The sequence below is a fragment of the Cryptomeria japonica genome, chromosome 6, assembly GCF_030272615.1.
Source record: "Cryptomeria japonica chromosome 6, Sugi_1.0, whole genome shotgun sequence".
NCBI classification, from domain to species: domain Eukaryota; kingdom Viridiplantae; phylum Streptophyta; class Pinopsida; order Cupressales; family Cupressaceae; genus Cryptomeria; species Cryptomeria japonica.
In genome coordinates, this window is record NC_081410.1 from 533,460,862 (window position 1) to 533,476,755 (window position 15,894).

At 37.2% G+C, this 15,894-nt stretch overlaps 1 protein-coding gene across 1 annotated transcript in view; it reads right to left on the reverse strand.

Moving 5' to 3' along the window:
• The window catches only part of LOC131067995 (alpha-1,4 glucan phosphorylase L isozyme, chloroplastic/amyloplastic), a 94,458-nt gene that overhangs the window by 45,751 nt on the left and 32,813 nt on the right, over positions 1-15,894 (reverse strand). The window contains exons 4-5 of the mRNA XM_058003178.2: positions 7,020-7,196; positions 6,484-6,759 (exon numbers count right to left, since the gene is read on the reverse strand). Of these exons, the coding sequence (XP_057859161.2) occupies positions 6,484-6,759; positions 7,020-7,196 (453 nt within the window). The remainder of the gene's footprint in view (positions 1-6,483; positions 6,760-7,019; positions 7,197-15,894) is intronic.

Below are 15,894 nucleotides of genomic sequence, written 5' to 3' on the forward strand. Positions count from 1 at the left end.
TGCAGAGGACTGCAGCCATTCCATCCCCGCGCCAGATTGGTTGGTAGGCAGATTGGGAAATGAAGCAGGAGGGGAGCCCAATCCTGCTCAAGAATTAGAGGAATTATTGAAGAGGATGGATCAGCCACCGGAAAGAAAAGCCCCCCGAAAGTTTTCCAAGGTAGTCAGAGAAGAATCCGGAGCCCGGACCTTGCACATTGTTGAACCTGTGGTGGATAAGGATAGGAGTGAGATTAGGCAAGAAGATTACGTCATCAAACAGGTGGATCTTGGCCATGCTTCCACCGGTCAAGTAATGGGAGATTTCGACGATTCTTCCTTTGCCATGAAGGAGAAATTGCTGAAGTCAAAAGCAAAATGTAAGCGGCTAAAGGAGGAAAACAGACTTCTATGCGAGTATGTCAGGAGTTTCAAGCAACCCCTCAAGGAAGCAGGTCCTTCATCTGCTCCCCCTCCCTTCCTTCCCAAGGAAGTAATTGATGATGCAGAACTTACAAAGGCAATGGCACAGAATTCCCGAGAATGGGTAGAAGATGTTTATGCTGAGGTGGGGAAATTTGTAGAAGATCTAGCTCAGCTCCATTCGAGATTCGTGGCCCTCCTGAGTAGGTTGGAAACGGCGGAAGGACTATGGGAAGATGTTGATGTCTACCAAGATTTAACCATTTCCCAACTCAGGGCTCTGATGAGGACCCCAAGGCAAACACTGGTAGGCGGGAAAGTAATCCAGGAGAATGAAGCCTATGACTTTCCTCGATGGTTCTACGCCATTTGTTCAAGGAAGAACACCCTTGATAAATTCAGCATTGATTCCGTCACCTTGAAGGAATCTATCAGAGGGATACAAGAAGAAATCCTTAGTGCCATGGAAGCTTTATTTTCAAGGAAACTCAGCGACGGGGGAATAACAATGATTTCTTTGAAATCCTAGTTGCATGATTTCTTCTTCGTCGGTTCGTTTCCCAAGGAACATTTTGCAAATGTTTCTTCATTCTCCGGTATGATGAAGAAAACACAGGAAGCCATGGCGGATTGGGAAAGTTTCTTTTCCAAAAGTGAAGAGGAGATTGCCTTGATGGAATTCAACATCGAGAATGTGCCAAGTGTCTCCATCGGAGAACTAGAGGCCGTCGTCGGTAGATTCATTGCATACGCCATTAATGAGAGAAATAATGGTCGTCCGTTTTTGGACGAAAGTCTTTTGACTGAACAATAATGGCGTATTTATGGCTGAAGGGAACATTGACTAGGCGCGGGACCGGTCAACGCATGCCACCCCAGGATAAGAGAATCTTCTTGCATGTCGTCCCCTCATAATGGTTTTATGACAGATTCTTTTTGCATGTCGCCATCGCTTGGAGAGTGATGGGTATTTATGACGACGTCAGTTATATTCCAGGCATGATCATCATCATGGGCGCTATTTTAGGCCCTTTTTTTAAATTTATTGTAAGTGGGCATAATGGGTTATTTAATGCAGATTCCCACCTTGTTGCATCCTGAGTGGGGAATCTTTAGGGAAAACCCTAATTAGGGTTTTGCATGTAATTTGGGCTTTGAGGCCTATATAAGGAGGTGACCCCCTCATTTGTAAGGAGGAGAGACTATCGTTAGATATTGTTGCTAGGAGTTTTTGAAGCAAACACTTAATACATTGTTCAATTGTTGGTGTGTTCTTGTGTTGTTTTGGAACTCGCATGGTCTCATTCTCTTCATAGATTACATTTGTTTTCATGCTATTAGATGAACTGGATTTGATAGTATCGCTTGTTGCCAAATTCTTGCTCATACTTTTGGTGTGCAGCTGATTGTTGCATACCGTACAAAGTTAGTCTGAGCCTCGTTATATGCGTATGTTCAACTTCGATTGTTAGAAGAGATTGTTCTATTTGATGGTTTCTTTAGACGATTTGAAAATCTTTAGCACTCCCCTTGAAGATTGCACCGCCTTCGTGTAAGTTGTGCTTTGCTGGCGAAGCGAAGCGCGGTTGGATTTTGCACAAGTTATCCCGTCTCCTTGTTCCTAGGGTTAGATTACCTTTAGTTTAGTTTCCCTCTGCCCTATTCCTATTTACTTTCTGCATATTTTGAAATCTAAAATCTAAAACTTAGAGCTTTATTGCAAATCATACGCGTCAATAAATTCTTGAGCTTGCACAAATTTCTTCGACATACGTAAGGCCCCCTTGGATTACCAGCAATCATATCAGCCAACTGAGTCACATCTATAGCATAAAGGAACCTTGGAGCCGGTTGTCTGATTCTCCAACTATATCAACATGCAATCGTACTTTGATCAAGAGAGAGTGAAGTGACCGTTGGGCAACTTTATTCTATGTTGGATGTCGTCATAAAAAACACGTCAACAGGGCCATTCATTGCAAACATTCTTTTTCAAGCCATTAAGCAAGTTGGCCCTCAAAATGTTGTTCAAGTGATAACAAACAATGCCAAAAATTAGGGCTGCCTAGTTATTGGTTGAGGAGTGCTATAAACACATTTTTAGGACACCTTGTGCTGTCCACTCACTCAACCTAATGCTGCAAAAAATTGGCAATAAAGTTGAGTGGATCAAACAAATATATGGCGATGCCCAGGAGATCCAAATGTTCATCATGAACCACCATATGTTGCAAGCCATTTTTAGACAACTCTTGAGATTGGAGCTCTTAAGGTAAGTTAAATTATTTAAAATTTAAAAATGTTTTAGACTTTAGTTTAGTAAACTTTCAAAGTTTTTAATTTTAATTTTGATTTTAATTTATTATTGTTTTGATTTTGAAATAGGTTGTTGAGACCCATTTTGCCTCCAACACTGTTGTTTTGAGAGATCTTGTGAAGATTAAAGAGGCATTGTCTAGAATGGTAACCAATGCTAATTGGAGCATATAAAGGCAATCCAGTAGTACAAGGGCAGCTGCCATTAAGGCAACGATAATAGATGACTCTTGGTGGGATCATGCTAAGTACCTCCTGAGATTTACTGAGCCTATATTGAGCATGATCTGATACACTGACATGGATAGACCTTGCTTGGGTGAGGTATATGATGGCATTAACTCCATGATTGAGGATATGAAAAAAATCATAAATGAGAAAGAGCAAGATCCTAAAGAAACATTCTTCAAGGAACTATAGAAAATCATGGTGGAGAAGTGGAACAAAATGACTACCCCTTTGCATCTCCTTGTCTTTGCATTGAACCCCAAGTACTATAGTCAAGCGGTGCTTAATAAGAGTAGCACTAGAGTTGCCCCATGTCGAGATCATGAAGTTGCTATTGGGTACAAGGCAGCCCTTCGTAGACTCTTTCCTGATTCCATACGACCTGTGGTGAGGTTTGAATTCATGAGTTTTGCAAGCACCGATGATTGTGGTATTGAGGCTCTTGAAGACAAGGAAAGTGTTGATGCTCATAAATGGTGGTACTTCCATGAAGAAATATACCAGCACCTACAACCCATTTCCATCAAAGTTTTGTCACAAGTAAGTTCTTAATTCTTAAGATTCTAATTTCTAAATTCTTCATTCTTGTTCGTGAACATTGAATTTATATTTAAAATTTGTATTCATAACTCTTAACTCTCTAATTTCAAAACTGAAAATCTTGATAGGTTGCTAGTTCGTCATCATCCCAGAGGAAATGGAGCACATACTCCTTCATCCACTCAATAAAACGCAATAGACTACATTCCAAGAAGGCAAAAGACTTGGTCTAATTGCATTCAAACTTGAGGCTCCTAACACACAAAGACAATACCTACATAAAAGGGGAGGCAAGGGATTGGGATGTTGAACCAGAGCGTGCAGAGTTGGATGATTCAATTGCCTGCCTTGATGCACTTGGAGTTGATGGTGATGATCATGAGCTACTCAGTGATCATGAGGCTGCTCATTAGGCTGAGATTGCTAGTATTGCTGCCAATGGCACTGTTTGTGCTTCTAATTTGCCAGAGGAGGATGATGATATGTTTGATGACTTTTGATGATATTTGATCAATGATGGCTGATTGTTAATATTGAAATTATTATTTTTGAACTGAAACATTGATATGATAGTGTATTTTGGCATTTTTCCATGTTATTTGGACTAAAACATTAATATATATGGTGGTGTATTTTGCTATGTTACTTTACTATTAGCATAGTTGATAGTGGTGTATTATGAACTTATTTGCTACTGCATATATGTATATATATTTTATTTTTATATGTTTTTTTACGGATGAGCCCAAAGCGAACCCAAACCCACCCCAAAAAAAAATTGTATGAACTTGTGAACCCGAATCTCAAACCAAAATCCGAATCCAAATCGAACCTCGCAACTTAGGCAATGAGATTATGTGCCAACAACCTTGGTAGTCTGGAAAGGAGACGATTGACGGCATTGTTCACTACCAGGGCATCCCATACAATGCTCTCGAGGACCTCATTTTCATGAGCCTCCCATCAAATGCACTGGTTGACGGACACCTACCACAAGTACACAAGGTCCTATGTCAACTTGTCCTACCTTGAATCGTCTTCTTCCTCAGATGAATCTAATCGTTCGATTGGTTGGCCTATTACTCTGCCATCCTACCCATCGCCATTCTTGGCCACTCTCAGATCTCTAGGTTCAAATCAGCAACAACACCAAAATGGTTACTCCCAAAGGGAACTTACTTGATTATGCAAAGTAAACAAGATACAAAAACATACATAAAATAATACCAATTAACAGTACTCAACACAACATATGGCAGAAAGATATATTATTTATTACCAAGGTGTAATGTGTACAATCATGAATATTTCCCAATACAACAATCAGATTATATGTAGTGCCTGGCACTTGGTTAAGACTGCCAACCGTTGGTAACTACAAGCAACTTCTTGAGAATAAACCAATTACACTACCAAATTACCAATTATACCAACAAAACATTATTAATTATTAGGCAGTTTTGCCGACTAGACCCTGCTATTTTTTGGTACAGTGGATCCATGGAGCAGATTTACAGAAAATATTTTTTGTAATTTTTTGCTAAAATTGATATAAACTTACACTTAATCAATCAAAAAAAAACAACAACAAACAAGTAAGCAATAAATCAGCACAAATGAAGATTGACAGATTTGAAGAAAAATTATTGAGCATGATAATACTTATTGTGTCACTCCCATAAGTGATGTAAAAACAACCAGTAAAAAGGAAAAAAACAACAACAACAAACAAGCAATAAATCAGCACAAGTGAAGATTTGACAGATTTGAAGAAATATTATTGAACATGCTAATAATTATTGTGTCACTCCCATAAGCGATATAAAAACCATCAGTAAAAAGGATGCTCATGGTGGTCTATCTATTTGGAAGTTAAATAATTCCTACATAATTTTCCAGCCATATTCCAATCACATAGTTAACTGGAGACTCTCTGATCTCTGGTACTTGTATTCCGTATCGGAAATGTGTCCCTGTCTCACAGACATGTGGGTACATCTCCAAATGTGAGGAGACATCCAGTGAAGTTTCTTCACATCTCTACATCCACTAGAAATTCTCCTTAAAATTTGGGAGAAGTTTCTTAGATATATCAGATAAATTACTATGGTTATTTTCCTCAAGCACCGATAACTGGTTGATGAGAGCTTAAAAAATAGAAGTGCAACAGGACTTGTAATTTTCCATTTTTTTCCAGGAAGCTACAGGAATTTATTTTCTATCAAAAAAAAATTATATCAAATCCCAAAGAAGTACTAGTAAGAAGGGAAACAATAAAATGAGTAAGATGTCAATGCATACTGAATTAGAATTTCTATCAATTGAGACAATAAAAATGATTTAGATATCTACATAAACTGATTTTTTATCAATTGATTAAAAATGTAGCCATCTCCAAGTACGGGCCCTTACCATGCTTTTAAATAATAGCTTTCCCAGCCCAGTTCCCATCCGTTGCCACTAGGTAATTATGGATTAAACATAGCTGTTTATGTCATGATGATGATTATCAAATATCAATAGAATTAATCTTTGCTTATGTTGCCATTTATTTCTGCTACTTTCAAATAGTTTTTTATATTTTTAAAAAAGCATTTTACATTTATTGAAATTGTATAAGCCATTTTGTATTTTTTTTTAAGAAAAATATTTAAATAGCTTTCTATATTTCATGTCTCCAAGTACCATCTCCTGTACCTGTACCAGTACCAGTACCAGTTCCTGTTCCTATCTCTTGGTAACTATGGTTGATTATGACGAACTTTGAGAACCAGCATTTCAGAAAATTCTTCCTATCTCTATCAATATTAATAGACTTGTGCTGTACTCAAAATACACCTATCTACTGTCAAATAGGGTGTAGAATAAGAAATTAAAATGTTTTTATCTTTAAAATGAAGTTAATCATCAGAAACAGTGGAAAAAATCATATTAGAAAACTTGCACTATCCTCAAAATAGACTGATCTACTGGATTTGATTATTACTATAAACCTACCTTTGCTGCATTGACCTGGGCCTGTGTTGCGTTGATGTGTTCACCTGCATTAAAAGCTTGTAGATCAAAATCTTTTGCTTGAACTTGAGTTGACCATAGGCGCAGACTGAGTGTTGTTTTAGTCTTATATCCTGGGATTGGGACATCATATGCAACAGCCTTAACATCCTCACCACCAACCCAACGCCTAGTTCCATTACTGCCATCCTCCACTTTGCCATAAAATTTAATAGGGTATGAGACGTCATGCCTAGCGATTTCCCAAGGATTTCCCATCTGCAAACCAATCACCAAAAAAAGCACTTAAAAATTTTCATATTTGAACGTTATTTCCAACCATTGAGGAAAAAAATCTACCAATCTTTCTATTGAAAGAACAATGCATGCTAGCGTATGCATCTGGAATTTCTCACAGCATCCACCACCATGTAATATTAGACTGCTAAGATGGAAATGTAATGTTTGATGGAAACCCATCAACTTGAATAGTGTGAATGTGAATGATTAAACTACCATGACCATTGCACATAAATTACCTCCAACCAGCTTTCAGCTGCTTCCTCCTGACCATCTTTTGTTATATTCTGATGGAATAGTCCATAGTGGTAACGAAGTCCATAACCCCATGCAGGATAATCAAGGGTGGCCAAAGAATCTAGAAAGCATGAAGCCAATCTCCCCAACCCTCCATTTCCAAGAGCTGCATCTGGCTCCTAAATAAAGAAAAATACAGGAAGAAAAGATTAAACAACTTATGAAACATAAATAATAGAGTAATGGAAATACACATAAAAACTTCCAAAAACAAGAATAATGATTGGAACTTTTGTCCATTATCATGTCCCATAAGAACAAATGCTATCAAATGAATGTAAACACAAGTTATTATTGTCTAGATAGTTTGAAAATCCAGGCCAACAAATGAGACAGCTAGAGAGGACATAGCGAGAGAAACTACGGAGGGGGAAAATGTAACCATGTAATATGAGTTCACTTTGAATTTTACATGGTACTAGAAAATGTGTTGCTTATAGGATATGTTAAAGAAGTTTCAATAAGGCACAAAAGATTAAACAGGGGAAAAATGTCATCAGTAATTTGCACTAGCATTAATCAGCATACAACAAGACAGTTGTAAACAAAATCATAAAGTTAAACGCACGTATGACTTAGGCAGTGATAAAGAAATGTCCATATGAGATCAAAAAAATGGACCACCACGATGGGTTTTTAATTCTTTTTATTTTTGTGTACATAACATTGATTAGTATCGTGCAATTAGTCAACTTTCTTTGACTTGCTACAACACAATAATGTAATCAAGTTGCAGAAATATCAGCACAAAAGAAAATCTACCTCCATGACAAACAAGTCACTAGACAAACACAAAAAAAATTAGTTAAGGGCAGGACCCTTGGTTGAACCTCTGATACATATTCATTGTCCTTGCAAAATCAGTTTACTTTTCAGAAGCGCTCCTATTGCAGTTGATTGGTTCCCAATAACTGCTACAATAGTTTGCAGTTTTTGCACTCTTAGGTTGTCGTGGGTTATCTCTAATAATTTTCCTAATCTAGAAATCAAATGGGTTAGTTTCATTTCTGGTAAATCAAGTATTATGCAAAACACAGGCATTTTTATGCCTAAAACCCTTGCAATCATGTATACATGAGCAACTAATGCTTTGTGTAGCATTGTCAAAAACAAGCCAGGCGTCTCCTTATGTAAAAGCAATAAGCTATGCTACCAGTTCAGCCCCGTGGACCTGCTGGTTCAAGTCCAATCCAAGCCATATGCAGTTCCGAATTCAGTATGCAGGGGGTCATCCAGGGATTTGCTCCTATACTATGGATCTGTCTAGGATGAACCTGAGCAAACCCAGGCTGAATTTCATGCCCAGCCAGCAAACTCATCAAGTTTTTTCATTTTTGAGTTTTTTTTGTTTGTTTAAATTTGGCATACTTTGACCACATGCCTAAAAACTCCCCCCTGACCCTAAATCATGGATTCCAAGACATTTTTAAGACAAAATCAAAGTGATTCCCCTTATTATAAATGCAAAACAAAAATATGATTCATTCTTGCCGAACTTTCATTTTTGCTTCCCATTGCACAAATAGAATTGAAGACTGATCAGTGAAGGTTCCAAAGTGGTTGGTTTGCTATTCCTATGCATTTGCAAGAACCCATTTATTGCCAAGAAGATTGTAGAGGACAGTTTTTGCAAAAGCCGTAGTTTATTTCAAGTTTTTTGTTTTGAAATTCTTATTTTATTTTCTAATATATATATATATATATATTAGAGTAGCTAGAAACTCCTATGTCCCTCCCTGGGTGCGTGTTTCCCCATATACGAAACAGATACGTATCCGATACAGTGTGGATACACGTTGGATACTGTACCACGCATGCCCGAAAAAACTTGATTTCCAACCGTAAATTTGATGAAAATCTTCTTAAAATTAATTTAGAAAAACTTCATTCATGCAATTTTAAAACAAAAAGGGTATAGACAAAACCTACACCAGATGAGAAAGACAAATGTAATGTTTTTCTATTTCAGTAACTCGTTTTTTTGGGTTAACTTCCAATACAACTCTACTATTTTTCCATATTGTAAATTATTAAATCAACTTATAATTGTTTATGTAGCAATTATGTGGCTATGTTGTAAATTATTATTTCAACTTATAATTGTTTATGTAGCAATTTCACTAAGCCCATATTTAGTATGATCTATATTACCAACATGGATAGGCCTTGTTTGGGAGAGAGATATGATAGAATTGACTCAATGATTGAGAAGATAAAGACCATCATACACAAGAAACAAGAAAATCCTGAAGAAACTTTCTTTTAAACAGATACACAAAATTATTGAAGAGAGATGGAACAAAATGACAACCCTGCTACATCTTCTTGCATTTGTGTTTTATCACAAATATTGTAATGTTAAGATCATTTCTACGTTGATAACAATTGTCCCATATAAAGATGTTGAAATCAACCAAGGCTACAAGGCAACACTTCATAGACTCTTCATTGGTCCTCAGATGCAGGCTATAATTAAGATTGAATTCATGGATTTGTATGCTCCAATGACTCTTGTATTGATGCTGTTCATGACATTTAAGGTTGATGCTCACAATTGGTGTTACTTTCATGGACAATCATTTACATACCTACAACCTCTTGTGATCAAAATTATATGGCAAGTTTTATATCATTTTTTTATTTTATCTTAACTCTCTAATTTTGTCTTAATAGATTACTAGTTCATTTGCATCTAAGAGGAATTGGAGCAAATACTCCTTCTGTCCCTCAGTAATTGCAATCGATTGCACTTTAAAAAGCAAAGGACTTAGTCCATGTGCATTCCAACTTGTGTCTCCTTTCACACAAACAAAGTAGCTACAAGGAAGGGTGCACAAGAAAGTGGGTTATTAAGCCAGCACACACTAACTTCGATGCTTCCACTTCCCACCTTGCTGCACTTGTTCTTGAAGATGGGCTAGTTAGTGAGCATGAGATGTCACTGCTAGTGCCAATGCCAATTTCAATGCACCATCGTGATTCTTCTAATATACCAGTACCTACTCTAATATGGATGGTGATGATGATATTTTTGAAGACCCATCTAACATTGATGCTTGATTAGTGATGGCTGATGGTTGACGCTTTTGACAATAATATTTTTTGATTTTAATATGTACCGCGACATTTGAGTTTGACTAATTGACATTGTAATATTTTTAATTTAATGGTGCTTTTGTTTATGATATAAAAAATGATGCTATGTGATATTTTGAACTTAATTACGACTGAAATATATATATATATATAGAGAGAGAGAGAGAGAGAGAGAGAGAGATTGTATGGACAAACCCAAAATGAGCCCAACCCAAAAAAAAAACTGACCAAATCCACAAACCAGACCCCCAAACCCAAACCAATACTAGGACTAATAACATAACCCAAGACAAATGAGCAAATAAGAGATTAGGGAAAATGATGCCAATAGATTCCTCAATAAGCTTCCTAGTTCTCAAGAAATTAAGTGCAGCATAGACTGTTATTATTAATTCATTAATGGCAATGCCTATAGATCTACCACCTTTTGTCGATATCATCAAACCAAAATCCAAGTACTTCAAATTGTATTCTGTGTCACCGAAAGCTGCCAATTGAATACTATGCCACCATGGAGTGTTTTCAAATATATTCCATGCCATCAACAAAGCTACCAAGTTGAATCTACATTAGTATAGACTTTGAACAATCTACATATTGTCCATGTGGATAAACGTAGGGCTAGATTTTGACAGTAAGCAGGCAGGGCTCAGGCAGTTATACAAATTAAAGGCATATTCAATGAACTATAAGGAAAATGAAAACCAGATAAATCATAGTATGATTTGTTAATCAAACTGCCATTAAAAAAAACATCTTTCCTACACTAAATCTTCAAGGTCTAAACACCGAACTCATCACCATTCAAGAAATTTCTGAAATGTCATAGATGATAGAAAAGGACCTATATGTCCTAAGAAAATATGTTTCGAAGATTGATAAAGTTTGCACTAAAGTCAGCTTTACAAGATTACGGAACATTGAGGGCATTTAATTTCTCAGAGTGAATTTGATGCCCTAGGCCCTGTTTTGAAAACAATTACAAGATGCTCAGAATGAGGCATATAGTACAATGCAAAGCCTCATTTCGCTACTTTGCAAAAAATAGAAAGGATTCAGGCATACAAGAAGTTGCTCGCTAAGGAATTGTAAATGGTAGCAAAAGATCTTGTGAGTGTGGAGATGAAGCTCAAGAGGTGTTTACTGATCAATCCCACATAGCTTGACCTTTAGCTTGATCTTGCTTGGAAATTGATTGTTGTTGAGAGATTTATTTCAATACATTTTATTTCAGCAGCCTTCAAACTAGATTGTCTCTTGAAGTATCATTTTTTTAAAATGAAACTTGTGCTTTCAATGGGATGAGTTACAAACATATATTAATCTGGGCCAAAGCTAATTTAGTTTATATTTTCATGATTCCTAAAAATATCATAAGTTTAAAGGTCTTAGATGTTAAATTTGAGTAAGACTAAAGGAAATATTTAGTTTATTAGCACCATCTTAAATATATTTGAGCACAGTTATTGCCATGTAGATATGGTTTTGATTTTCTAGGAAGTATTGTGGATTTCCAAAGCTCATTTAGTATGTATTTTCATGATTCCTAAAAATGTCATAAGTTTAATGGTCTTGAATGTTAAACTTGAGTAAGATTAAAAAAAACATTTAGTTTATTAGCACCATCATAAATATATTTGAGCACAGCTATTGCCATGTAAAAATGGATTTGATTTTGTGAGAAGTATTGAGGATTTCCAAAGCTAAATTAGTTTATATTTTCATATTCCTAAAAATACCATAATTTAATGGTCTCCAATGTAAAATTCGAGTAAGATTAAAGAAAGTATTTAGTTTATTAGCACCATCATAAATATATTTAAGAACAGCTATTGCTATGTAAATATGGTTTTGATTTTGTGGCAAGTATTGTGGATTTCCTTTCTTTCGTATCTTTAATTGCAAACAAATTTGGAAGGTTCTTCTTCTCCTTTTATCCATTCCCTTTTTGGGGTTTTTATATATGGAACGCCCTAAAAAATTGTTAAGTGCATATTACAGTTGCCTTTTGGTTTTCTTAATATTTTTCCTAGTAATTTTGTGTTTATTGTATGTGTGTTGTGTAAGCCTTAGATTGATTTTATGAGCCCTACATGGATGGTGCACAACTCGCGCATTGATATCTTGTAGAAAGCCTAAAACGAGAGGAATTTCAGTCTATTTATTGGGGTTAATACTCTCTTACCTGTTCTGGGTAAGAAATACCCAACAAGAAATTCTAACCAGTACGTCCTTGTTGAATAGACAGTTTAAACATTGTGCATCAATTCCAAAATTGCAAGATAATAATTTTGCTAGTTTCAGTACATCTTGCCTTTCTATGCTGACTATTCATTCTTGAATGGTGAACCAATATGTTCCTTTTTAGCAAAATAATCACATACGAGTGGAATGAAGCATGGGTAATTTGTTGCAGATCACATCTTCAAAAACATCAATACAGAGGCTGCATCCAAGATCTTTTGTCTTTTGCTACATCTTCCTGCACTTAAGGAACCCCAGACCCACAATTAATGGAAAACCAAATGGCTCACCAGAAAAAAAAAAGAGCATCCTTATTCATTCAAGCCTTACTTTAGCCAAGAGGGAAAAAATTGAACCAAGCTCCAAATAATAGAAAATTACTATTGGTAAACTTCTTGTTTACCAATTACGTCCATACTTCCTTTGCTCAAACACACTTTAAACCCAAAATCTGTCACTTTACTAAGAGCAAATACTCTTGAAAAATGAGGAGAATATTACTCAGAACCACTAGATAACCCACTTTAATCATGAATTCAAAAGATAAGTATAGGAAAAACACATTTTCCCATGCATAGTCTCTTGTACCAGAAGTTGGCAAACTGAACCAATGTTTACTACCATATCTAATAAATTAAATATAGGAGATAATAATACAAATGACAATGCATACCAGACACAGCAGTAAAATATATCTTTATTCACACATGAAATTATTACAAAGAGGTAGACCAAAGATGGTCGAGCAAGGATTACAACTGATCTGACTATACCATCCTCCCTTCCTTGGCAGTACAAAACATATTTAAAGGACACGACGATTGCCAAGAGGAACACAACTGTCAACCAACTGACACATAATTGTCCGAGAGTGACAACCCACTTAATACAAATAATACTTACATTGCCAGATATCAAACATAACAATAAGCATTTTATGCCAACTACATCATCCCCAAAAAAGAAAAAGTTGTCTTCTAAACGATCAAGTAACATTCACAAAGACTAATGACAAGAGTGTAGACAATGACTTGGACTGGACAACCCCAACTTCTCATGTACTTGCCAAATAAAATGGGCGTTTGGGGGCAACGTCTCCAACGAGTTCAAGGGGTAGTACCCCTTGCAGGGGTCTAGGAGCAGCGGCCCCAACGGGGTCAAGGGGCAACGCCCCTCGTAGGGCCCTAGGGAATTGAAACTTCAGCACATAGAACTCCATGACGCACATCAATTTTCTAATTTTTTGAGACGCCAAAAACATTGTTGATGAAGATCTTTTTTCCCTTCATGTACAGCATGACCACGTACGGCTCCCCTCACTTCACGTACGGCCTAATACACATCATGTACAATCTGATATAAATAGTGTATTGTCTAAAACCTTATGTATGGGCTTGACTACCTTGATTGATTTTCCAAGTATGATTTAGTGTTTCCATATGGTGTCTATCAATTCGAGTACAACTCCACACCGTTCGGCTTGTACTCTACTCCATATGGGTGTAACTTCTCCACTGTAAACTCGTGTACGACATCAACTTATGCATCCTCCTCTTTTGTCTGTATGATGTGTGTATGATGTTTATGTACGGTCTTTCGTGTTCGTACTACGTGTAAGTTGGTTCCATGTACGACCTTCATAGTGTCATGTACGACATGTGTACTCTTCTGTACTACTTAGTCTCTCCCCCTCCATACAACATGCTCCTTTCTTGTTCGTACGACATCCTCTTCACATACGGTTTTCTTCTATTCTTGTCGCACGGCCTTCCAATTTGCTCCTCGTATGGTTTAATGTTCCCATACGGTCATGACACTTCTTCCCTATATGGTCTTGACAATTTCTCACCCATCTCGTATGGCCATTCTCTATACAGCCACTTTCTTTCTCTAGACAACTTGTCACGTGCATACGAACTGCAAGTTACCCTACGGACGTATGTGGCATACAATTTCAACTCATACAGTTTCCCCTCGTACAGCATTCAGATGTTGCTCACGTACGGTCTTCCCTTCCCTCATCCATACAACTCACCTCCACTCCAATACAACTTCCTCCAACTTTTCTTCACCTTCTCATATGGCCTAACCCCATATAGTTCCCTTGAGCTTGTCCCCATACATAATGTTCGAACTTGGCCTATGTATAGACTTTGAACTTCCTCAATTTCATCGATCTGTAGCATCTTGCAATCAAGGTTGAAGACTTCATAGTCTTCCATCTGCCAGTGAAACAATCCACTCAGAGAACTTGTTTCATCTTCAGAACAGTCCTCCAACTTGAGCACCCCTTCATCGTTTGGTTCCATGCCTTTCCTTCCTCCCTCCGTCCCAAATCTCCACTCATTGCATGGTTCCTCAGGTCAGTGACATACTTCCTCCCATCACTCTCGATAAAGAGTGTTCCGCTTCCAATTATGATTCGCCTTGGCCATAATCGACCATCACCTCCCGACGAGTGTGTGATACACCTTCTACATCATGATGACTACGAGGTCCAATAAAAATTGTTGTGTCCAAATCATTACTTTTTGTGCCATCAATGTTCCCAACAGCTTGATGTTGTGCTAGTTGGCACCTACCAAGTGGAAGGTCAGCAGCCAGAGCATTAGTCTTCAAAGGCATTTCCAAGTATCTTTTGGTAGTACATTTACTTCCGAGCCTCCATCGATGATGATGTTTGTCAACCTCTTCCCAGTATTTCCATCTTGACGACCGCCGACTTCCTCTCGATGCTCATTGTCAACAAACATTGGATCACTGGCCTCATTCCCTTCCCATGGTAGTTTCCCTGTCAATTCCTCTTGTGGTTTACATTGTCTTTGGCTAACTGTGTCATCACTGATCATGTTGGTAATTGCCACTCTTAGTTGCAGCATAGTTTGAATAAGGTATGTCACCTTGATGGGTATGGTTGTTTGTAGCACCTGACTAACTATCTTCTTCTTTGACTCTTGCAATGAGGTTCTTGTAGTTCCATTGGAAGAAATCCGTTCCTTTGCCAACACTTGTTCAACTTCTACTTTGGTTTCTCAGAGTTGTTCCTTCTCCATACATGGGTCCAAGTACACCACCTTCTTCATTTGTGCTCTTGTGATTGCCAGAACTACCTCATCTTGTTCTGCCACATCTAGCATATTAATACCCTTTTGCATCAGGCAGTCGATGTCTTCATGACTCCTCAATCCACACCATTTGCACAATAATTGTATGTTGTCTTTCTTATTTTGGCAGTCTCTAGCAAAGTGTCCCCATTCAGTACATTGTTGGCATTGTCTGATAGGATGTCTCGTTGATTTCCATAACCGCCAAGCGATACATTTTGTGGTTTCAATGGGCTAGACTCTCCCTATGTGAAGAGTACTTGCATACTTCTAATCTTCAAATTACATGGACACTCCTTTATTGAATGACCTATCACCTAGAAAATCTCACAAAACATCATTTTAGGACAATTACCTTTCATGTGCCCCTCAA